The 26848-nt window shown below is 36.4% G+C and overlaps 1 protein-coding gene across 2 annotated transcripts; it reads left to right on the forward strand.

The window, feature by feature from the left end:
* The first annotated feature begins 363 nt into the window (after positions 1-363).
* LOC132313634 (uncharacterized) lies at positions 364-25843 on the forward strand. 2 transcript variants are annotated; one of them, XM_059812500.1, is made up of 20 exons: positions 364-479; positions 580-799; positions 8540-8643; positions 10045-10131; positions 10284-10359; positions 10502-10576; positions 10764-10817; positions 12713-12772; positions 12845-12961; positions 13895-13989; positions 14094-14296; positions 17002-17099; positions 17449-17552; positions 17636-17801; positions 17995-18117; positions 18478-18560; positions 19095-19236; positions 19637-19666; positions 22501-22571; positions 24545-25843. In XM_059812500.1, the coding sequence occupies exons 2-20, from the start codon at positions 761-763 to the stop codon at positions 25278-25280; spliced, it is 2463 nt and encodes an 820-aa protein (XP_059668483.1). In that variant the 5' UTR covers positions 364-479; positions 580-760; the 3' UTR covers positions 25281-25843. The 2 variants fall into 2 exon arrangements, with proteins under 2 accessions (XP_059668483.1, XP_059668491.1); XM_059812508.1 differs by having other exon boundaries at positions 364-799.
* The last annotated feature ends 1005 nt before the right edge of the window (positions 25844-26848 follow it).

The following is a 26848-nucleotide window of genomic DNA, read 5'->3' on the forward strand; positions in this document are numbered from 1 at the left end:
TATCAAAAGATATAAGGACATTTTTTAAATTTTAAATCTTAACCATGACTTCAAGCATATTTGTATACATAACATAAACCATTTATTTGCTCATTTTTTAAAACATATATGTATTATTTATCAAAAATATAAACACTGGGATGGTTTTTCCACTTTGATTCTCTTCAAATTTGCCATCTTTTGTTGACATTTTAACATTTACCATTTTCAAAGGTTTGAAAATTGGAAGATCATAAAAATCAAAATGGAGGTTGTGAAAAGGTGACGCATTAATGCCAATGTTGACATCAAACCTCCAATTTCAGAGGGCCTAAGGGCTATTAGCCAAAGCAAATATTTGGCATTTCTATACAAATCAATTAACTTGTATTATATGCCATATATACATACATATACATATAAATTCGATTTATGTAGATAATTTATCCACGTCCTATTATTTTCAGACCCAAAACACTCTCACCTTCTCGCCATTGCAGGTAAATTGGTTTCTCTGTTTCTAATTCTCGAATCGATGGATTCCAATTCCTCCAAATTTAGGGTTTATTCATGATGTGGATCTTTCCGTCTCTTCACCAGATTTAACGACAACAATTTCTTCGTTTCGTAAGCGTTTTGGGATTCTAGGGTTTGACGTTGCAGATCTTCGGAGCCTGTCTGCGGAACACACAGAGGATTGCTTCTGAGGCGTTAGGGTTTTTGCGTTGACAGATCCGAGTTTAAAACTTTTGCAGAAGGCCATTTTGCAGTTCGATTCAAGATGTTTTGGCGTATGGCAGGATTGTCCACTGCGTCTCCTGTAAGTTATCGGTTCTCTTGAGCGACGCTTTGACTATTTTTACGATCCATTACTCTTGTGAATAGTGTGAAGTCCTTAAATTTTCTATTTATCGTCTTTTTGAATGCTGACAAAATGGAGGAAAGCGAAGAAACTAACATTGATTCCATGAGGTCTTTATTTTTGTTTCCGCGGGTCCAAATGATGGAAAATATAACTTATCCTTATTTTTTTAAAAATTTAAATCTACAGCCAATCTGATTACATGAAGGGGTTTTCGGATTTGTTTATTTTGTTGTTTTTAGTGTTTCACGAAGTATAAAGTTTATTTGACAGCATTTCTTGTTGAATTATAATGTTTTTAGTCAACTGATACCCTTTTTTGTTATTATCTACCTTAGCAGCCTGGACAAATTTATTTGAATTGTAAACTTAAGAATTAAAATAATGTTTAATCACCACATTCCAGCCCTGTAATTACCCATAATTCAATGCAACAGTCTCAAGGACAGCAGAATTTATGCAACAGTCATATTTGGTCGGACTTGTTCATATTGATTGCCAACTTTCTGTTGGTAAAGGAAGATGGCGGTAGATATTATGTAGTTTGCACTACATAAATAGGATGAACAAGCATTGGTATTGAATTTAACTAACAATATGTTATCTACAAAGGCTTGTAATTCAATATTTTACTTAATTGTTTCTTGTTGACTTTAATTGAGTTATAAAGTAAAACTTATCAAAAAAATTGAGTTATAAAGTAAAAAAATTGGATATTTATGAGATACTATCAAGTTGAGCCTTTTCATTTATTTTTATCACCTCTTGAGTATTTGAACTCCGTGGCAGCGTGGCTTCAATTGCAAGGAAGTAAGTAGAAATAGGATATGTTTGATTGGCTTTAGGTTTGAGTTTAAATTGTTTAGTACTCAAGGAGAACTTGGATTTGTGGGTGTAAAACCCTTGTATTCAACTGGGGATTTATGGGTGTAAAACTCTTGTGGGGTTTGCAAATGTTCAGCTTGGCATGGTAGGCACTCAATTGATTTTCCTATTCTGTTAGTTGCCAGTGGATCATCCTTGTTTATACAATTTCCAAGACAATTCTAGTATATTTCAACAGTTTTTATTGTATATTCCAAATAGTTTCTTGTAGGCCTTAAGCTTCCGATTCTTGCTATAAGTGAGTGTGATTAAGATAGGCCTTGATTATCTCATCCATATTTTTTATTTATATTTTTTCCAAACTACCTACAGTGTTTATCCTCACCACTCTAGCAAGGTTTTCTGACTGATCCTTAAACATTTGAGGTAATTTAGTCCTTGTAATTATTAGGCTGATCATATTGTATAAACGGTTTTTGTTTTAAGGTTCATCAATTAGTATCATTATTTGGATCTAGTCGAGTCTTAACTAAAATTTAGAAAGTCTTATTTCAGTGGAAAATTTTTACTTTAGAAGTTTAAAGTTCTTTTAACTTCTTTTTCTTTTACCCCTCGCCCCATGAGTTTCCTCTTTTTAAAGGTTTTACTTAAGAGTCCAACTTGGAGTATTTTGTTTGGTATTTTGCACCATATATACCCATGCATGTATATAAATATTAAAATTGCTTTGTAGGGGAAATTTTATGTTTTGTTTACATTAATTAGTCTTATTTTTATGAGGTTTTTACTTGCATAGGAAGTTTTCTAAAGCTTATGACGTCCACTGTCTCAAGAAGATTTTGAGTGATATGAGATGAGTGTATAAGATCAATTTGGTTGTGTGAAAGCAAGATACACACACACACAATTATATCTCGGTAAGTAAATCACAGACACACCCATTCCACCAGGACTTGAATCCTCAATCTTCCTTTTAGAAGTTTATGCCACTTAGACTAAGCCCTTGGTGAAGACAACATTAAGAACTTCGTATCATGGGATTGGTCATTGACATGGGGAGTATTGAGATGACTTGGTTGTGGTGTATCAAATTGATATTAGGCCAGCTACCTCTAAGGCTCAAAATCTATAACGATATGAAAAACTTAGAAATAGTAAGAACCTAAAACTAGGAAGACCATAAAAAAATATAAACAAAATGAAAAATATAAACAAAATGTGTAAATATGTTTTATAAGATATGAAAATGTCTTAAATATCTATAACTATGCTGCCAAGTTGGTGGTATAAAAGGTGACATAGCACGATATTACATTCAATAAAAAATAAATATATGGTATATTGTAAGTTAATTTGACATAAATTGGCTCCATCACCAACTCCAACATTATCCTTTGAACATCATCCTTATCATTCTCAGAACCCTGCCTGACTCTTAATTTCACTTACCTCATTCATTCTCCGGCAATTTTGGAAGTAATTGCACAAATCCAACCATGGTACCACAAATTTATTTTTGTTAAATTTATTATATACCTACAAAGATTGTTGACATTTGAAATAGTTTGTTTTCCTTTCTTTTTGAGAAAAAAGATATGTAAAAAAGGGTTAAATTACCCCTACCTTCCGTGAAGTTTGATCGAATTTTCATCGACTTTTAAATTTTGTAAAAGTCACCTTGACACCTCGGTCAATAGGCTCGAAATGAAGCAGATCCGGATCCATATTTTAAAATCACGAGCCATATCCGGATCCAAATCCTATGGACATGATTTATATACAATCCATATTATATTTAAAAAAAAGAAGGAAAGAAAGTATAAACATGATCAAAATATAGCAAAATATACTTGATCTGGGTTAGTTCTTTTGTGAAATCTGATACATTTAAGAAGTACCTGGATCCATATCTGGATTGAATCTGTGGAGTTTATAACCAATATCTATATTAGACCTGTTTTTGAGTTCGGGGTCAAAATTAAAGTCCAAATATGTTAAAATGGGCTTTGGATTGGATGGGATCTCAGGTCAAACAAGCCTTACTTGTCAGAGTTAGTCAGTTAACATCACAAAGCATTTTACAATTTTATCCTCTCAATGATTTTTTACTCTTTTGAATGCCTTTCCATTTCTCCCTCTTACTTCACCCTCCCCATCACCATCTCCAATACCGTCCCCTCTCCCTCTCCGCCATGACCACTTTCGCTTCCCTTACTAAGCGATTCTCGATCCAAACCCTCTCTGGATTACATTACTGGTGTCAGATTTTGATTGCATTTCTGGCTAAACAAGGGTAAATTCTGCTAAGAATAGTAGCTCAAACGCCATCTCTCTCTCTCTCTATATATATATATATATATGTATGTACGTCTCTTTGTTACACTAAAGTGCTTAGTTTACCTTCTGTTTGCTAATTTTTCATATATTTAACAACTATACATTTGTTATATGTTCTTTTGAGCTGATATATATATATATATATATATATATATATTTATTTATTTATTTATTTATTTCGATTTTGATCTATTGAATTGTTGGGTTGAGGTGTCAATTACCCGAGCCCAATCTGAAGTTGAATTTTAACTCTAATTTTTATGTATTTGTAATTTTAAGTCTACTTTGAGGGTCTAACTTTTTGTGGCTATGTGAGTCTAATTGGGCTGCACGCCCTGTTTTGTGTGCTCTTCAATTTATTTACTTATTGAAAACAGAAATTATATATACTTTATGTTATGATCAACCTTTTCATTTCAACTTATTTTTCTTTACATTTTCAATTTAGTGTATATATATATATATTTTTGATAAATAAAAGAATATTATTAAAAGACGCTCGAGAGGGGAGCGAATCCCAAGGAAATACAGAGGAGCACAAAGGTCTCAAGCCTTCAAAGAGGCCAAAAAATCAGCAATTTCCTCCAACGATCTATGATCTGTAACGACCCGAACTCGAGGGTCCGAATCGCTAACCGGGTCCTTACCTGAACCCGAGGTTAACTATAAACGTTACCGTCCTTTTCTATATCAAAACATAATATAAGTGTCGTCCAAGGGTTTATAAATAATAATAATAATAATAAAAATGAGATCATAGTTACAAAGTAGGTCAAAACGATCTACTAACCTATTGAACCCTGTGGAGGAGCGTCGTCCGCCACTTCCCGACCGTGTCCTGAAAAATGTTAAATATAAGGGGTGAGCAAATTGCTCAGTAGGAGGTGCCTAAGACACACCTCTTATGACCCCGTGAATCCACATAGAGAATAGAAAGCATGAAAACGGGATCATACTATATCGGGGATGTGAATCATAACCACAACATCCAATATAAACACAAATGTCATCTAAGTCACAAATACGCCATGTATGCCAATGAAGTGCAATGCCATGCTCGACATTTCCGTTTCAACTTCCAAACTGTTAGTGTAATCCGACCCAAGGCACCTCCAAGGCGTCACGAGGGAGGGGTTGGCTAGTCTTCACCGACCACATGGCACCTCCATGGCGTCGTCTGGGTAGCTCAACCACACTAGAGTCTCTCTCTAACCCCCTCTAGATCACACTAACACCACGGACCACTAGGCGCCTTCTAGACGTCCGGGTTTCCGCAAACACTTTTAGAAAACATTTTTCCTAAAATTTAATTTCCTTTATTTTAAAAACACTTTTCCCATTTCTCTTCCCAATGGATGCAGGAATGCTCCATGTTTCAAATCATCAATTCAATAATAAAATTTTCACACATACCATCCAACATAATTTTCCAAAACACATAACTCGTGCTTTCAATCAACATCAATTTAATATGGTAAGCATTTAAAACATGAATTTAACTTCACATGTATAAAGAATCACCACACAACAAGTAACAAATAGTCATGTGTTCCATAACCAACATTTTAACTAATTTTGCAAGAGATTATACAAATTGAGCATGCTTAACATCAAATTAAACAAGAAAACTCACAAAAAACACAAGAATTTAAGTATTAGAACACCCCTACCTCTTAGGATGCAAAACCCCCAATTTTGCCCAATCCAAACCCTAGAATTTGAAATTCCTAGGGTGCCCAAAAGTGTGAATTGCTCCTATCAATGTGTAGATCTTATTGTGCTCTTTGATTTGCCGCAAACGGCATCCAAAAATTCCAAAGGATGAAGGAGAAATCAAAGCTTGAAATTGTAGAAGAAAAAAAAAAAGAAAAAGAAAAGGGAAGCCACTGGACGCAGAACTAGACGTAGAAAGAGAGAATAAAAATGATGTGTTCTGTAAACCCATAAGTCATGTGTAATGGCTTATGTTTGTGGTGGGTCCCAGGCCAAATAAATTTTGTTTTATTAACTTAACTTTATATATATATATATATATATATATATATATATATATATATATATATATATATAAAGTTAAGTTATATATATATATAAACAAAGCCCAACCATTACATGATCTCTCCCTGAAACCTAACAAAAAAGAGTGGAAATAATCGAGAATTTAAGTACCAAAATCGACAACGCCTTTCCTTCAAAGTATCTCCTATTCCTTTCAAGCCAAATACACCACCACACACAAAGCGGCGTAGCTCTCCACGTATCCTGACTGAGAGCCCCCACATGGCAACCTCTCCATATCTCAATCAACTCTCTAGTAGATCCTGGCATAACCCAATAAAACCCAAATAAGCCAAGCATCAAATCCCAACACTCTCTAGCCAAAGAGCAATGAATGAAGGTGATCCATAGATTCCTCGTCACGAAGACACATATAACAACGATTGACCACCACCTGGCTTCTCCTTCTCAAATTATCCTGGGTTAAGATCCTACCCAGAACTGAAGTCCACACAAAGAAAGCCACTTTGAGAGGAGCCTTGGAACGCCAAACAGACTTCCAAGGAAAACGAACTCCAGGATCAAAAGAGAGGCACTTGAAGAAAGACCTCACCTCAAAACACCCCTTGGAGTTTGCGACCTAAGACCAACAATCCGAATCCTCCACCATAATCCTCTGGCGATATAACAACTCCAAGACACGAATTGCCTCATCAATCTCCCAATCCTGAAAGGCACGCCTGAATCGAACATCCCAAACCAGTCTCCCATTATCAAGATGATAACAGTTAACCACCAAGGCCTGCCTATCCGAAGCAATCCTGTAAAGCTGAGGAAAGGCAAGAGTAAGAGGAGCATCACCACACCACACATCCTCCCAAAAACAAATCCTCCTCCCATCTCTAAGACGAAACCGAATGTGCTTGGAAAAATCATCCCAACCCTTCCGAATAAATTTCCAAACTCCCACCCCCCGAGGATTTCTAACTTCCAAAGAGCTCCACCCTCCTCTCATCTCTCCAAAACGACAAGCCACAACCCTCCTCCAAAGCCAATGTCTCTCCACACCAAACCTCCACAACCATTTTCCAAGAAGGGCCTTATTAAAAGGCACCAATCTACGAAGACCCAGCCCACCATTCCGAATAGGCCTGCATACCTGATCCCATCTCACCAAATGGAACTTAAACTCTTCACCTCTACCCCCCCACAAAAAATTATGCTGCAACCTCTCAATCCTCTCCGCAACTGAAGATGGAATCTGAAAGAGAGAGATAAAATAAGTGGGAAGGCTAGAGAGGGTACTCTTAATCAGAGTGACCCTGCCGCCCTTGGAAAGATACTGCTTCTTCCAACCTGCCAACCTTCTCTCAAATCTATCCACAACTGGATCCCAAAACCCCACACACCTCGAAGGAGCTCCCAGAGGCAAACCTAAGTAAGAAATGGGAAAAGCACCAGTGCGACATCCAAGGATGTCAACAAAAGTCTCAATCTCAGGAACCTCCCCAACGGGCACCAAAACACTCTTGCCCACATTCACCTCAAGGCCAGAGACAACTTGGAACCAAATCAAGACACATCTCAGATATCTAATCTGGGACACATTCGCATCACAAAGAACCAAAGTGTCATCAGCAAACATCAAATGAGAGATCTCCAACCTGAAATATACATGCATGTTTAGAAATTTTCTATTATAAGGAGTAACCCAACTTGAAACTAACTTGAGATCAACTCGATTTTCAGCCTGATTTCTCTAACTTGTGCATAAAGATTTGAATGTGGGTTGGTCTCTTAACTCACTCAACCTACCCGAGTCGCATCCATTTTTGTACGTATATGAACTCACCAAGTCACCTTTCAAAACATCTTTATTCGGCCTAATCAACTTGTGTGTCAATACCATACTCGCAGTTTATCTATATCAGACTTAATGTCTCTCTTACCTCCGATCCAGAGTTCATTCTGCTGAGTTGACTCAGTTTTTACCTAGACATTGAGCCTTAATTCTGATGATATTTTGTTTGGGTTTTAATTTTATTTAGCACTGAACTTTGTGATTTTTGCAACATTGTGTAGGAGTTCTTTTTATAATTTAAATTTTGCTCCCTTAAATTCAACCACACCATCCATGGATAACTATTGGATGTGATTGCTATGTTTTTTTGGTAACTACCTTTTTTACATCCAATGATCACTATGCATGGTGCGGATGAATTTCTTGCTCACTGGTGAGCAAGAGATCATTACCCAATTTCCACATAATCCATATTGTGTTCATGTTTGTTTTTCAAAAGAATGAGCATATAGATTTTTCCCTTCTGAAAAGAAAGCTTGTCAGCATGTCATTTAGTGTTAATCTAGTATGTCTCTTGATACTTCTATATGGAAGCCGAGAGAGAGTTTCCAGCTACCTCATTCATTTTGATCAATTTTTATCATGCTAGATTTGAATGTTTATCTATTTATGTGTCGATGTATAAAAAATGTGATTTAGATTGATCCGTCGTTTATTTTTTTATATGTTCATTTCAGGTGGAGACAATTTTGGATAAAGAAAACTTTACACTCGAAGAGCTTCTTGATGAGGATGAAATAATTCAAGAATGCAAATCTCTTAATGGCCGGCTTATCAATTTGTAAATGTCCATAATTTGCTCATGCTAAAATTTCCAAGAATGCATCGTCGTTTTTTTTTTTTTTTCCTTCTGTGCTTATACAATCATTGGTTTTAGGGATTGTACAGCATTGTTTACTGCTATCTGACGGTACAATGGCAGAACTTTGTGATAATCGAAGCATAACATAGTGTTTTGCTGGCATTTGATTATTGGAATTATACTTGAGATTTTTTTGGAAAGTGTATTGTTTTATGGTTGTACTAACTCTGGAAAAATGATACTTCTGCTACTGGCTAATAGTAAAATGCTGTATTACTTCTGTTTAATTCTAATTGTTGTTGTCATTATTAGTTAGAGGTTTGTCAAAGCTATTTATCGCTAAACAGTGGAATGGGACTTGATGTTTTTAAAGACAGTTGTATTAAGTGCCGTCAAAAGCTTGGTAACTAGACTTGTTGAGCCTGCTTATCGCTCCTCTTCTTTTCATTTTTGATTTACTTTTACTTCTCAAGTAGTAGATAATTCACAGGTTTTCTGCTCCATTTTTCACACGAATTCATTAGAAATTTTGAGGATGCAGGCATGTTCTTAGCCATAAAAATTATTTTGGTGGGATTAAACGTGAAAAGATGTTTGTGTTCTCTGCCATGAAGAGAATGTGGCTTAGAGTAATTTATAAAGTCGGTCTCTATGCTCTTGACGGTTGAGTAAAAAAGGATAGGAACAAATACAAACATCCAAGTTTAAAAGGTCGACTTGATGGTGGGAGCCACACACTTTTGGGATGGTAGAAAGTATGCAGATTACGAGATGCACACCGGGCTGTCAACTAGAGGCAGTGCTGCTTCCTTTATTGCAAACTACAGAGAAAAAAGCAACTTATTTAGGAAAGGGAGAAATTGAAGCTTGAAAAGTTTTTGGGAGGCCGATTACTGCATCGGCTGCCGAGAGAGAACTGTTAATATTTGTTATCATATATTATCTTCTTATCAAATATTTGCCATTACTTTTGCGGCTACCAACAAACTGCTTGGGTGGGCCAAGTGTCGAGTTCAAGGTCAATTATACCTGCCTTAGACTTGATTCGGGGTTCTGATAAATAGTTGCCCTTAATGTAATGCTCCCAATTAATTGGATCATTTCTAGTTACTTGATTTGTGTGCTATAACATTTTAGTTTGAAATCCTGATAGCTATTAGTCGAATTCTTTTCGGGTTCAACTGTTTTTGATGTGAAGTTCTGAACTGGCGTAGTGTTATGAAGGACTTCTGGTGTACTTTGTTTATATATATTATATAGATTGTTCTTGCAAATTATTATTTTTTAAATCGTGAATTGTTTTTCTGATCTTGCATGCTTCAGCAGCAAGTTAATGTCTAAATTTAACCTTGTCATATAATTTCCTCACTGTCCTTGCAGCTTGCGAGAAAGAGTGCAGGTTGAACAACTTCTACATTATATAGTGGTGGAAGCTCCAGATGATGCTGAAAAGACACGATCTTTTAAGTAGGTTTCTATGGACAAATATGTAAATATTGTTTTGAAATGTTCTGATTAACATGTAAATATTGTTTTGAAATGTTCTGATTTACTGCTGCGGGTTCTTCTATGTACCTTGTTGCATTAATGGCGGCTTTGCTATATGCTTGTGCGTGTAGGTTTCCTTTTATTGCTTGTGAAATTTTTACTTGTGAAGTTGATATCATACTCAAAGCTTTGGTAGAGGATGAGGAGGTGAGAATCTAAAAGAGTTCAGTTTCCCTTTTCTTCATTAACATTACTTTCTTTCAATTATCAAGAATTTTGTATTTGTCTTTTTTTTTTTTTTTTTACTTTCATCAATATGTAAATTTGTTTGTTTATTTCTCATTGACAGCTGATGGGCTTGTTGTTTTCCTTTGTGGAACCTGAACACTCCCATAGCACGCTACTGGCTGGTTACTTCAGCAAGGTATCTATTATTTGGCTCTCAATTTTTCTCTCTTCGATGTATTTGAAATGGAAGAATGTTCACTATCTTTTGAAATATAGAAAGTACTGTTGGCAATTTATTTAAGGTTCTTTATGTCTTTCCATTTCTTGAGGTGTCATTGATTTTGTTTTCCCGGGTGTTTGATGCTCTGATTTCTTTCTGCAAGGTTGTTATATGCCTATTGTTGCGGAAGACAGTTCCTTTTATGAATTATATTCAAGTAAGTCCAGTAAATTTTGCCTCACTTACTAGATGAATTCTTCCTGCTTATGATGAGTTTGAAAAGTGTTGTGTAAGATCTGTGTATTATTTCGTATGCTATGCACATTTTTGTGTGTGCATAGATTCTTGATATGAGAATTTGGTGTTTTTGCTTCACCATGATAAATATATGCGATTTTTTTCTGTACCTGTTGAATAAGAACCTTAAAGTGTCCCATGGTCATGCTACTGACTTACTAACATATCCTTTATTGTCTTAAATAAAGTGAATAGTAGAATATGTATGCCTTAAGTGGCATTATTCAGATGACTAAACACTACAACTTTTCCCTGAACCCCCCCCACCTGAAATTATGAACGGGTCAGTGGCCTAGCGGTATTAGCCTCTTACTTCCTAAAAGGAGGTCAGGGGTTCAAGTCTCAGAAGAGACAAGTGTGTGTGAGTACCAACTAAGAAAAAAAAAAAAAAAAAACAGTACGATGTGGATGTAATTGCATCTGTATACCATTTGGTAATTTATTCAACTCTGCACACATCGCTCTCTCTATTTCACCCTTGCCTTTCTGTAATTGTTGAAATACTGTGGGCATAGTTACCAAAACCGCGATCAGGATAATATGCTCCTACAATTGATCTGGATCGCATAGGTAATTTATTCAACTCTGCACACATCGCTCTCTCTATTTCACCCTTGCCTTCCTGTTATTGTTGAAATACTAGTGGGCATAGTTACCAAAACTGCGATCAGGATAATATGCTCCTACAATTGATCTGGATCGCATAGGAAATTGCCAAGGGGTGGGATAGTAGTGGGATCACCAGGAGGTTTTCCAGGATCATAGGATCACAGTGAGATCATTATGATCATAATGGGATCGCTATAAGATCATATATGTATTTAAGAGCCAATGATTCATTTTTTTCCCTCTTCTTGGTCATGATGATCGGAACTATTTGTATAGTGTACTTGTCATACTTCATGAAAGATGGTAGTGGTATCATATGTAATAGGCATTTGGTAGGTTGTGTTAAGAATTATCTTGGTTTATTTCATTAAAAAGTATTTTTGCATTACAGAACTTAGAATTTTGTAACGAAAACTGAGGGTGGAAGTATTCAAACTTTGATCTCACCTCTTACAACTTTTAAATTTCAATGTAGTTTTGTGGGTTCTACCTTTCATGTTACTTTAAATTTACTTGATTGAACTTTTTTACATACAAACGGGTTCCGTATGTTTGTAATAACATTTATGTTATATTTTTTAATGTGTTTTAGGCTTGTTCTTTATCTATTTTTTAGAACTTTTTATTCATAAATATTGTTTGCCAATCCTGCTATCTGATCCTATGGACCCCCATGGCTTTGATGTAGTATCTCGATTTTACAACCTCGCTAGAGCCTATTTGTTAGAAGATGACATGGACATTGCCTTTGGGAGTTATATCCAATGTAACCTTGAAGAAAATGTGATGTACCTATGACTATATTGATTGTTCATTGTGTAATCATGTTAGGCATGTCAATCTGTTATCTTCAGCCAACGCATTATGAAAATGCTCAAGTTCAAGCCATACAGTTTGTAGAAAATTGGATCACTCCCATTAATTTAGTATACCTTATTATGTTTCTAGTAGTTTGTGCTGCTGATGTTTGTGATGTGAGATCATTCTCCTTTATTTAGTAAACTACATGATTTTAATAGTTTGTGCCACTGCTATCTTGTGATATTTCACCTCATAAATGTATGATATTTGTAGAGATTCAGATCTCTTTTTTATCTATTTACTTGTCAGATTGGTGGAATATGTTTAATTTTTCTACTACAATTTAGTGCTTCCTTTTTTGACGTTATGTATTTTAGCTGATGTCTTTAAATGTTGCTCATCTAGGCTCATCACGAAATCATCAGGAAGCTTGTTGACCTTATTGGAATTACATCCATCATGGAGGTTCATTGCTGGCCATTTTTGTGTATTGCTCACTGATTTGAATCTCTTGCTAACATATTTCTTGTTGAACAGGTTTTAATTCGTTTGATTGGTGCTGATGAACATCTTTATACCAACTACATGGACTCAATGCAATGGTTAGAAGAGACAGATGTGCTGGAGATGATTGTTGACAAATTTAGCTCGTCGGTATGTTGCATCAATGTTGTATGATCTTGAATCTTTTGAACATTGGGGTTGCCTATTCCATGGGATACTTATTACATGAGGCTCTCTGGCACCTTTGGTGGATTAGAAGAAATTAGGGATTCTTTATTTTTCCTTTAGTCATATGGGATATCCTGATGGTTGCAACTCATTTTTCCGTGGGTTTCAATTGAGGTTTTTTATATGGGTCAAATATTAGCTTGAGACATGAGTCGCATGCATCAGACATCTTCATTCCACACCATCTGCATATCAAAGTTGGTGTCTTTGTTGCCCAAGTGCAGACCATCTTATTGATTATCCATGAATGACTGTTACAATCATAAAGAGAATGTGTCTGTCTGAAAAAATGCTACTAGATAGATTTTACGAACTGGACGCTTGCCATCCGACCCAAAACTTAAGTTGTTGGGTGATGCCGCTCTAAGTCTCCAAATCCCTATCCAATGTGGGACAAAATCCTGTGACATTCTTCCCCACCTGAACTTGCAATGCCCTTGTTGCGATCGAACCACCTTGCCTACCTGTCCACCCTAACGGTGGGAGGACCCAATAATGACTGACCCGGACAACTCCGTGTGGGCGTTTGGTGTGACACTGGATAACGGACTGGACGCTTGCCATCCGACTAAAAAGCTTAAGTTGTTGAGTGGTGCTGCCTACTAGCTCTTATAAGCCCAAGACTACCCTTCCCTAATCCAATGTAGGACAAGACCCTTGTGACATTAGTCTTATACATCAAGCTCAAGTTCGTTTTATAATTTTCTCTAGAGCCTCTCAGTAACATGATCTGCATAGTATATGGCTGGCTATTCATTTTGTATATTTCCTTAAACTTGACTGTGTAATATATATTATAGCGTTCAGATTCTGTATGTATTTTAAGTAACTTTTTGTTTGGTGTGACAATTAAAGGATTGTCCAGAAGTGCATGCTAATGCAGCAGAAACACTTTGTGCTATAACTCGATGTGCTCCCCCGGGGCTTGCTGCTAAAGTCTCGAGCCCAAGGTAGTGCTCATGTTTCTTCTCGTGTGTCTCGGAAGTTGGCAAATTGATTCGTTGTGTTTGTTGTTATTTGGTAATGCTTATACAATTTTCTCTGTTTTACACAGTTTTATTGGAAGATTATTTCGTCATGCTTTGGAGGATTCCCGGCCAAAATCCGTGTTGATTAACTCATTGTCTGTATGCATATCTTTGTTAGACCCAAAGAGATTAACATTAGGGACGTATCACACGTACAACCGCCAACTAACTCATGGATCTACAATAACTGCCAATCCTGAGACCGTGGAGGGTATGCTGGAGAGCCTTGGTAAGGTTACTGTGCTGGTGTGTTCTGGGTTCTTTCTTGCTTTTTCAGCACCTCTTCTCCTTTCGAACAGTATATCTGCTGATATTGTTATAAAAATATCCCCTTCAGTTGTTTCAGTATAACTTACTTGTCTTTCAGCTGTTATACTGTTCAACATATTTATGCATGGTCTTTTAGATCAGTTCCACTATGATTTTTGCACCATCGGGAATGGAATTAATGTGAGGAAACTGTCTTTTGGTTAATTACATGTTTTATGCTACAATTGAGGACATTAGTTGTCCCAACTCCTAGATTCACAACATTGTGTGTCTATCACAATTTGGTAGGGAGATAAGTAGTGGTTAATATTCTGGAAAATATATAGGAATGATGCGCACTTCAAATTTTAGATTTTATATATTTTTATTTTTATTTTTTTGGCAACCATGCACAATCTTGTACATTAGAATAGGCATGCTTCAGAGAATAACAATGTTACTGGTCGATGATGACAAGTTGCAGTGCAAGTCCTTTTGCATGGTCGTTACTGGTGAATATGGATAAAAAGGGGCATGTGGGGCAATGCCCCCCTAAGTTCAAAATGTGCTGGGCACTTAAATTTTGGCCAACTCTGATGCCTCTAAATTAATGGATCACTCCCAATTCAAAATCCCTGAATGTTGTCTCATGGACCGTAACCTCCAAACCGATGTCTCTATAAGTGTTGACTTTTCTTCCCATGTTAACTGTTTTAGTGATTTCCGTAATGGTACATTTGGATGATGGATGGAACTGAAATGAAGGGATTTAGGGTTTAAATAAGATTAGTTATTGGAGTTGGACTAGGAGCCCCAAGGGGATGATGATTGAATAGAGGTATGAGATATATATATTTGATTAAGTCGTCGTGCAACTAGAAATCTTGCCTCCATGTATTAAAATAAGGTTCTCAAATTAATTTATGCATTTTATTGAAATTCATTTAAGCTATATTCCTTAGATAATTCTATTTACTTCCATTAGTTTTAAAGCTCAATCCAGATAGGATGTGGCTAGCAAAAATAAGGGAAGTTTATTTTCTTCACTTTTTCTCCCAAAGGCAAAGCGTTCTTTTTTGAACAAAAACAATTAAAGATAGTTCCCAAAACCTCTAATTAGAAATATCCATGCAACCATAGCATTAAGAGAAAACTGAAACACTTTTTTACAAGTATAAAATGTTATTAGTTAAATAATGCTAGAAAATGTGACTTCTTTTTGAATAAGAAAATTGAGAGGAACTTCAAGGAAAATGAATTTTCAATTATCAACACTCCTGAAAAATGAAAGCAATTGATGAATATAAAAAAGCATCATGGTTCTTTTTGTATGATAGGTAAGAAGTAATCCACTGAAGGGCTAATGATGGATTGATGGCGCAGTTCATGTACAATTGGCGTATGTGATCACTATGCTTGAATTTATCCACAAGTCATCGCTCTTCAAATAATCTATGAAACATTCCAAAGAGAAGCCCACAAGAACCAGGAAAAGGAAGACCTTAATGTAAAATTTCACTTTATAATAACATTTCAATCCATATAAAAAAACTTCTCTGCCCGCTTTTTTGATACACTGGCTAAGGCATACTGGGGCTACATCCTGACGCAAGTGTTCTACTTGAACAGCCCCTCATCCAACTACTTGGGACTCCTGTAACTCCCCGATATTACCCACCTAATACCAGATGAGGAAAACAATATCTCCTTGGCCACTAAATATTGACATGCACATCAAATGTTTCTATGAGGTCCTTGGGTGTTTCTATGAAATTCTTTGAACTAAAATGCATTACTTTATGTGATTAATTGCAAATTTCAAGCCTGATTTGTAATGATCAAGACATATCTTGTTTGTAGAATTCACGGGTTTTTTAGGAGGGAGGTGAGGGGTCTAAGTTTCAGTTAAAATGGGTGTGTTTGTTTCTTTTTTCTGTCCTATTTATTTAACGAAACCTAATAGTAGAGATCACGTTTGTCTGCTAGCTTTATAAATTTTAACCAACTTAACTAGACAAAATTACAAATAATTTATGTTCTAGTGGGGCAATTTAAATTGTGATACTCTTGCCAAGAACACTCAAATTGGACTCAAAACTTCTTCAAAACTATGCCCTTGTTTTCCCCTTTTGCAAGGCAACATAGAATTTATGAAGATAGAAATTAAAATATGATTCAAAGATGTGATTCATTTTTTTTAAAAATAACTTTCAGAATTCAATTTACATCTAGAATTACTTTATATATACCTTTGTGTAATTAGGTAATCTGTGTAAATATCTTACTCATCAAGCCACTTTTTGGGATGATATTGTACCGCATTCTATTTGCATTTTTAGTACTAAAATTATTATATTCTGCTTGCTTTATGGATGTTTGCATGTCTCCGCATTTGTGATTCTATTTGTCTATCAGTGTCTATGCATGTGCATGTGACTATTGACATCAACTGTTGATTGTAGGTTGCTTGTGCTCCATGTCGTTTCATATTGGTACATAATGATTGAGCTTGAATTAGGTTTTATGATTATTGAGCTTGAATTAGGTTTTATGCATGGACATGATTATTGTGTTTTGGAACGTATAGTAAGTTTAATTTGAGCAAACTGGCACTCTGCGCATCAAAGCATCTTAATTTTGTCATAGCATAGTAAATGAAAAGTTTGTCTTGGTTTTATCTTGCAGGGGATTTGCTCAAACTTTTAGATGTTTCATCCAAGGAAAATGTGTTGCTAACTACATATGGGAAGTTACATCCCCCTCTTGGAAAGCATCGTCTGAAGGTATTCATTATATATGCCTTTGGAAAAGAAAAAAATTTAAAAATCAACATTTAATCATTTATCTGTTGATTATATTTCCTCCTTTCTTGACTACACTTGTATCTTTTTCTTTTTGTCGTGTAAATTTGAACTCATCAAATTACACGGATGTTACTTAGCTGTTAGTTGATATCAAAATCATTATATTTGCTAACTCCATCTTAAAACATCCATTTATAGATACAATGGATTGGTGAGCAGTTTATTCTCTCTCTCTCTTCTCCAAATATTATACTCTCTAGAAAGAATAATAAATAGTCTGAATTATTTCTAGTTGATTCTTATTGTCTACTAATATGGACATTTCCAGATTATAGAGTTCATTTCAGTCTTAGTGACTGTTACTAGTGAAGTTGCTGAAAGGGAATTGATTCACCTTGGAGCAGTTAAACGTATTTTGGACTTGTTTTTTGAGTGAGTTTTACTTAACTTCATTTATTTATTTCTCTGGAATTATTGACATTTGGGATTTCATGATTTGCCTTTAATGTCTTCAGGTACCCATACAATAATTTTTTGCATCACCATGTAGAGCAAATACTAGTTGCTTGTTTGGAGAGCAAAAATGCTCAGTTTATTGAACACCTTCTCAAAGACTGTGATCTTGTTGGGAAAATTCTTGAAGCAGAAAAAAATTTCACATTGGCCACTGATCCAAACAAGGTACTGGTTTATTCATCAATGATGATGAGTTTCTTCTCAGTTGTAAATTTTTAAATGTATCTTTATTTTTTATTTCGTAGGATTTATGTGCATCATCATCATCATCATCATCTTTCTCATGGTATATTATTTATTTTGGGTAACATCTATTTAATCTGTATTGAAGTTCAATTTGTTGAATGCGATTTTGCAGCCGACGGTCACTGCTGAGGCAAGATTACCTCCCAGGATAGGGAATATTGGGCACATAACACGCATATCTAACAAACTCGTTCAACTGGGCAATAATAACAGTGACATACAAGCACATCTGCAGGTTATTTACTTAAATTTTATCATATTTCCTTCATTACCTCTTCGATGAGTCAATCTATGATGAATGATTACTCAGAGTGGAAGACTTTGTTTGGCTATACAAACCTGTAAAATAAAAATGCAGCCTGTGTTAAAAGTCCTTTTCCCCTTATTTACATTGAGATGTCTCCAACACAAATTACCCATAAGTGACAAAAGAATTTTGAATTGTGAAGTTGCAAATATTAAGGTGCTTGTTGCTTATCAATCAACTCTGTGTGGTTTAAAATTCTCCAGTTCTCTATTTGCTAGAAGGATTCCTGCAAATTTTCCATTTTTAATGTCAAATGCCCTTTTAAGCTTCTATTTTTTATTTTGACAGGAGAATACTGAATGGCTGGATTGGCACTCAGATGTCCTACTCAAGCGTAATGCAGTAGAAAATGTCTACCAGTGGTCTTGCGGGTTTGTGTTCCTAAATTATATTTTTTGCCATCATGTTCTGTCACATTAACATTTGAATTGCAGTTTGATATTTTGTACGGAGGATGTGTTAAACAGGCACACATAGTTATTTTTATGTTGCACTTAGTAACTTAAGAAGTTCTAAACTATATGGTGGTATTTCTGTTGCATAATTAATATAATGTTGTCCGTTGCCTTGGAGCATTTGCTGTGGGCACAGCAGTATAAGAATTTTTAGGATGCATTATGGTTATTTTTCCCTCTTTCGGGAATTTAGAAAAATGTTTGTGAAACTCTTTAATGACTTAGTTGTTAGAAACATTTATTTGTCTAGTATGTGTTTCTTGCATATATAAAACTTATCTAAATGTATAACTTACATTTTAAATGTCTTCAATTTCACTAGATCAGTTGAACTTGGGAGATTTGGAATTATTATATCGGAAGAATGAATACCTTACTCATCTACTTATATTGATCCTTTTTGGCTTACATTTTTCCTAATTAATCATGATTTTTCATCTATTGTAACAGGAGGCCAACAGCATTACAGGATCGGACCCGGGATAGTGATGATGATGATTACCAAGATAGAGATTATGATGTTGCAGCTCTAGCAAATAACCTAAGCCAGGCATTTCGATATGGCATTTACAGTAATGATGATACTGATGAGGTGCCTTTCATAACTTCTGATGTAGTCTACTCACTTGGTTTTAATTAATTAATTAATTTATTTATTTGGGATTGTGAAACAAAGTAAATGTGTAAGAAAGATATACATAACTTGTAAAAAAGGAGCCAAAGATGATGACTGCGTCAACATCCTGATGGGAAAGTGTTTCTGCTGGAAACTATTGTAACACATACCAGATGTTTTGGAAAGATGAAAGGGAGTCTAATCTCATGTTAGCTTTAGTACAGTTCCAGAACTGTCTTCCTACTTGCTTTGACGTTGTTCATCATCATTGTATAACATCTATGTATCATAGGTCCTTGTTATGTATTTAATTGATATTTATTCTGAATAATGTTTGTATCGTGGTTTATTCACCTGGTGGTGTTGCTGAATGCAGGCTCATGGCTCACTTGAACGAGATGACGAGGTACATTTGGTTTTACCCTGTATGGTGAATTCTAGAGTGACCTGCTTATAGTTGATTACCTTGTGAAATATCCTTTTGGGGATTCCAAATTTTTAGGGGAACATGCATCATTTTATTTCTTCTTTCAAAATGAATGAATGTGTGTGCGTGTGAGTGTGAGAGAGAGAGAATTTGTGTGTAATGTGGGCAACTCCGAGAAGAGTTTCATGGCGGTGGAATTTGTGTTAGGTTGTGTGTGTGAGAGAATGCTAAATTTTTTTCGCAAAAGATGTAACAACATACTCCACCACATGGTATGATATTGTCGGTTTTGTGCTAAAGCCCGCACGGTTTTGTTCTTGGGTTTTACTCCAAATGGTCTCATACTATTTGGAGATGGCACTTTCACATATAAGCACTTCACCTTCTCCTTACCCAGGCGTTGTGGGATTGTGCAACCTGTCCCTTGCCTAGTGTCTCTCACCCGCCCTCATCACCCTCCCACATAGGTCGCCACAATCACCCCCTCAAGGGGCCTAACGTCCCCATTGGCCACACTTTCGGCTGAAACTTGGCCCTGATATCTATTGTAATAGCCCAATCCACTATATGGTATGATCTTGTTCGCTTTGGCCTGGGCCCATACGGTTTTGTTCTTGGGTTTTACCCCAAAAGGCCCCATACCATTTGGAAATAGTATTAGCACATATAAGTACTTCACTTTCACCTTACCCAGGCGATGTGGGATTGTACAACTTGTAAGTTGTAGCTCATCCAGTGTCTTGCATCCGCTCACATAGGTTGCCACAATCACCCCTCTAAGGAACCCAATTCCCCCATTGGCCACACTCCGTCTGGGATCCAGCTCCGATACCATTTGTAACAGCCCACTCCATCACATGATATGATATTGTCCGCTTTGGGCCTGAGCCTGCACAGTTTTGTTCTTGGGCTTTGCCCCAAAAGGTCTTATACCATTTGGAGATAGCACTTGCACATACAAGCACTTCACTTTCACCTTTATCTTACCTAGGCGAAGTGGGATTTTGCAAGTTGTAACTCGCCCGGTGTGGTAGCTCGCCACCTGCCTACATCACACCTGCTCACATAGGTCTCCACAATCTCTCCCCTAAGGGTCTTAACGTCCCCACATTGGCCACACTTCCAATTGGGCTCCGGTTGTGCTACCACATTATCACGCTCCAGATTCAAAAACTCAGTTCGTGATAAAGGAAAGAGAAATTAAATTAAAATTGAACGCTAAAATCCTTAAACTTGAACTGACCCTTTTATTTTATTATGTTATTGCTACATGTTTTATTCAATTTTCTATTGTATCAATTCTTGAGATCACTATGTTTTAACTAGGTGACAACAATTTCATCATGCGAATGCCACTTATGTCTAAGGCACGTTCTCCCCAATTTATAGAAAATGTTGGGTGAGCCGGGCATTTTATGGAGAATGTTGGTTGGATGGGCATACCAATGACATGGCATACCCGGCAATATCTACTATAACTATTGGGGAGAACATGCTGTACGCATAAGTGCATACACTATTAAATTGCTGTTAGCCAATTAAAACATAGTGATCTCAAAAATTGATACAATAATAAAATAATAATAATAATAACCAAAAAAAAAAAAATTGAATAAAATATGTAGTAATAATAGAATAAATAAAAGGGACAGTATAAGTTTAAAGATGTTAGCGTTCAATTTTAATTTAATTTCTCTTTCCTTTATCATGAACATGGTTTTTGAATCCGGGCGTGACAAAAGATTAGAACAATCTTTAATAGTGGTTATGGAGGATGTGCTGATAAAAGTAAGAAGATGAGAGATGGAGTGTTCAATGTGGGCAACACGGTCTTCTCAACTTTTCAGTCTCGGGAGAGAGGAGATAGAAGAGAAGAGAAATAATTGAGGGTGATTGATAAACATAACTCATCTTTCCATTAGCGAAGATATAATATTAAACTAGAAAGAGGAGACAACATAGAGTGCAAGCGAAATGGATTTCCTAGTCTTGTTATAAATGGAGAAGAAAGACGAAACTAATATCATTGAGTGGTGGAGAGAAAGCTCTTCCATCTCGTTTCCCCTCCTCCTAAATTTTATTTATTTTTGATCCTTTTTCCGGGCTTATTTTTTGGGCTCAACACCTTACCTCATGTACCTGTTTGTTAAAAACTTCGGACCTTCCAACATTAAGAAAATGTGGCAGGTTTAAATAAAATTTATTTATTTTACTTTTTTTCCCCTATTTATATTACTTGATTACTAATAAAATTAAAGCTTGCTTTCTATGTACGGAACATTGTTTTACGGTGTTGGTAGACCACATGGTATGATTCATCATATTCATCGTTCGTCATGTGTCACCTCCCACTTAGGCCCACAATGTGCTCCATTTGCTGATTGATATGTGGACACAACTATGATCAACAGATGTTTCGTTTCATTATGCTCTCCATCTTGGATAATTCATGTTGGCCCTTAGCCTTTGCAATGCCTTGATTTAGGACCTCAACACATGGGGCAAGTGTGGATTTTCCACACCAGTTGTTGATGCTATTGAATGTGTCTAAACTAGGCATCTTCTACCGCAAGCAATTCTTTCACGTATTTTTCTTCACAATTTTTCTCTTTATCGCGTCTTACCATTAAAGCCATTTCAACATGCATGCACCACCCTTTATGACTTGAGTTCTACTCTTGCCAAATTTGTGCTCCATCTTCACTTCAACATGACAAACATTGTTTACCTACTCTTTAGATATTGTTGAGCTGTTGCTTTAGCTTAATAATTGTTCACAAGGTAGAAAGGTTCCTTACAGTGATCTTTTGCAGGACGTCTACTTTGATGATGAATCTGCTGAAGTTGTCATATCTTCTCTTCGTCTGGGAGATGATCAGGAAAGGTAGGTCAAATTTTTTCTTAGATCTTCCTATTTTTATATTAGTTAATCTAGAAATGTATTGTGTTACATTGGAGCTTTGTGGGAGGTTTTGCGTCTCTGTTTTCACGTATCATATGCATGCCTATCCCACATTCACACTTCATATGGTTTTCTTAGAAGACTTGCATATTTTACTTGATCTTTTCTTCTGATTGCCAATCATAAAACTACAATTTTTTCCAATGTTATACAATTGTTAGTGAATTGCAAAAAGAAGCCCTTGGGAACTATTGGTTTTTTTGCAAATACCCCCTTGATGAAGCAAAGCCCCCCCTAAACTACTAAAATTTAGAAAAGGACAATCCGATTGGTATCTACTAATGTAGAATTGGAATTAGGGTTTGTCCTTGTCAACTAGACGAATAAGTGATTCTAAACGTTCTTCATTGGCGTGGTTCTGATGTCTTAACCTGACTCTGTCGCTTCATCTTGCAGATTAAGCGGCAACCATTTTCACCTTGACCGCTAGGCGCTCCTGAATGAGATCAAGCTCACTAATCAATAGCAAACATTGGTTCAGAACAATAATAATTCTCTCTATTTTCCCTTCCCTTATCTTAACAAACTATTTTTCCACACGCACTCGAGCTTCTTAAGCCCTGTTTCTGTATGTGTTTATATATACACATACAGAAACACATACACTAGGCTGATTCTCTCAAATTCCCCACCGCTCAGTACAATTTCCAACCATTAACACCACCTGAAACTCGACAAGAACTTCTAATTCACCAGGGATCATAATCTTGGCGTTGCTGGGATCCCAAATCCTCATAAATATCTGGCGACGATGCCAAAATCTCTCTGTCTCTTCATATCTTCATCCCGTCAAAGTACTTCACCATCTTGAGACACTCCTATCTAAAACCTCTGTACTGACGCAAAATTCAAGCTAGGATTCATAACACAGAAAAGAAAATGCAAGCATAGATCGGAGACCTAGAGAGAGTAGATTTTGATGGTTTGGACACATACATTAGAGACTTGGAGACGCGCCAACGGGAAAGACTAGTTGTCATAGAAGGTACGAGACGGAGAGGGCGACCAAAAATAACATTAGTTAATAAGTTAAATATAATAAGTGAAATGTCATGTAATGGGAAAGATTGGAGACAGAATTCATGTGGCCAACCCCACTCATATGGGATTAAGGCAAGGATGATGATGTATACAGAGATGGGATTACAGTAGAAGGGGCGCAAGATAGTGGCTGACTCTATTGAAATAAACTGGAATGGAAAATGAAAAAATAAATTGCTGGTGGTGGAGATACCTAAGAGATGAAACGAGAAATGAAGTGAGGTTTGGGAGAGTAATTGTCATTTGTGGGATGAGGAGATTTGAGTTACCTTAATGCAATAGTGATTGGGTGTCCTGTTCATGAAAGAGACGTGGCTTTTTACTTCAGTTTCCTTGGTTAAAAGGCCTAATTGTCATTTTAGTGAACAATTGTCACCTGACTTGCTTGTGGAAGCTTAGGGAGGCAATTGCCGGTTTGTCAGAGAAGAATATGGGGGTTTCTTGAAAAAAGAATAGTTCATGGGGTATTTTTTTATTTTTGAAAACTATAGTTTAGGGGTTTTTTTAGGCGACTTACCGTAATTGTTAAGAAGGTTATAAGTATTAATTTTGGGAAAATCAGAGTTTACATTAGAATTAAAATTTTCCCTTTCTGCAGTTAGGGTAAATTGCAACGATATCTTTGTGTCATGCTGATTGATGACTTGAATTTAAAAAGTTTACTGGGCAGAACCATCTGCTCATGCAGATTTGTTTACGTTTTGGTCACACGCGACATAAATCATATGATTTCTTTCATGCTCTTGGACTTTGAGAATACACTTATGTGCCCTTACTTTCCTGATTTTGCTAATGGTTTTTCTTAAAGCTGATTGACCTAATTGATAATTTTGGTTTGCATCTTGTATTTTCAGTGGATCTCTATTTACAAATTCCAATTGGTTTGCTTTTGAAGATGACCGAATTGTCAATGAGCGCTCAACAGGATCTGTTGCTTCTCCGTCTCCTAGTACTGAGGGGATTGGTAATACCAATGGTGGCGGGGATGATGAGGTAATTGTTGATGAAGATGATGATTTAGTTGGCAATGCAACATCTCAAGTGCTAGAACCAAAGCCCAGTTCAGAAGATTCTGCACTTGGTAATATGTCTGAGAACGTGAGAGAAACAGGAGCCAGTGAGAGTGACAAGCCACCTGAATGGGTTGAATGGAGGGAAACTCCAGATTCTGTTGAACCGTCTGACACGGATAGACCTCCTGTTTTACCAAATGGTGAGGTTCAAGTGGAATTAGAAAATCGGGCTGATGGTATTGACCCAAGTACAGCTGATCCTTCTCCATCATCCACTGACGCATTGGTTAGTAGCAAAACTGATGCAGTGGGATCACCAGAATCGACAGCCGAGGGCTTGGGTTCCAGTTCTTCCCAAATGTGTGAATCAGGAGGTGTGAATCCAAGATCTGACTCGAGTACTTCTGTTGGTGTGCAGAATTCTGTTAGAACAGAGGGTCCTTCTGAAGCTGCAGAATCAGAAGATGGGAATCCATGCTCTGACAGGAGTACTTCTGTTGACGCAGACAAGCCTGTTGGAACAGAAGGCTCATCTAAGGCTGCAGAACAAGAGGCGAAGGTTGAAATGGGGACCTAATGTAAATTGTCAAGGTCTGTTAAGGAGCTAACTCAATCCCGGTGCTGTTAATCTGGTGGGAGCATAAATTCTGGAACCGGGACGCCTGCTTGGCTAGTCTACAATGTATTTATAGAGCCTTTTGTATATTAATGGGGGCATTGTTGTCCAATAGGACTGATGATTCTTTTCCCAACCAGTTGGTAACTGGGGGGCCCCCCCCTCTCACTCTTTTGCTCTCTTTTTTTGTGAAAAGAAGACAGGTTCGCCTTTTGATGTTTTGTCGCAAGTGATTCTTTAGGTTGGAAGGTGATTATGCTATTTTCATTTGATGTTCAGTACCTCTGACTAGGTGCAAAAGATCCTGTTTATATTATACCATTATCTTCTTTACATGAATTTACAGTGTCAGTTAGAGAAATTTGTTTCTCAAGAACAATTTAATATGTAAAAGTTGGTTTTGTGGTTCATAATTTTGTTCCTGGGACATTGCAGGATTTAAGTCAATCCTGTATAATAGTTTTGCGAAGGTTGGTTTAACAGCTTAAGAATTTTCTTGAATGCAACCAAGGCTTTTTGATGCAGGATCATGGTTTGTGTGGACTTATGCATATAATGATTTTACTTGTCATACATTTACTCTGATTCCGTCTGTTTAAACTGTTGGTAACAAGGTTATATTCACCACACTTTTTAAGTTTATTTTAGAGAGATATTCATGGTCGCCCGATCGCATGGGATTAAGGCAAGTATACATAAATGATGATGATACTTTATTGGGGCATTTCATGATTGTAGCTTTAGATTTTCCAACCCCGGTGTGGGGTTCTGAAAGGAGATTTCTGTGCAACTTTGTATATATGACATGAATGCCCTTCCTGTACAAGCAATTTTTGTAGGTGATGTTTTGCGAAGCATTACAGTGCATGGAAAAATGGAAGAGGAATTTTTATGGTTTTATGGCATAAAGTTCCGCGTTATTATTCTTTCGTAATTCTCATGGTGATAGTTGTTACTCGCAGTCGTGCTAAAATAAGCTTTGTAATATAGATAATGCAAAACACCATCATTTTAGGGGGGAGAAATAAGTTGTTTTTATCGAAAAACTGACATTTTTTTTTTTTTTTTTTTTGCCCTGGCAAAGAAACTGATTTATAAAAGAACTAGTACATGAAGAAGAGCTCACAACAAACAAGACATAAAACAACATGGAGCTCTATATACTTACAATCCTTACTCAGAAATGTTACTTGGCCAAGAACATGATCATCAAGAAAAAACATGAAACGCCACTTATTGGCGATGTCAAACACCAAATGAGGAATATTCCGTTCGATCACCAGCATCAGAACATCCCGGAGAACCAAAGTTGCTACAGAAAATGAAGCAACCACACCAAAACTCCCTACAATGGATGACTCCAAGGTCTTATCAACCACACCAAAACTAACATGGATTACCTTTGACAATGTCAAATTCGTGAAATGGGCCTGCCATTGGATAGAGCATTGTACCATGAAAACAACGGAAGGATATGATTTTTGTGTTTGGTATAAAATTTTGAAAGGAAAAGAGAATAAAGTCTAAAA

The sequence above is a fragment of the Cornus florida genome, unplaced genomic scaffold (assembly GCF_030987335.1).
Source record: "Cornus florida cultivar Cherokee Brave unplaced genomic scaffold, ASM3098733v1 CherokeeBrave_3.0.0_Hap2_Chr01, whole genome shotgun sequence".
Taxonomy (NCBI): Eukaryota; Viridiplantae; Streptophyta; class Magnoliopsida; order Cornales; family Cornaceae; genus Cornus; species Cornus florida.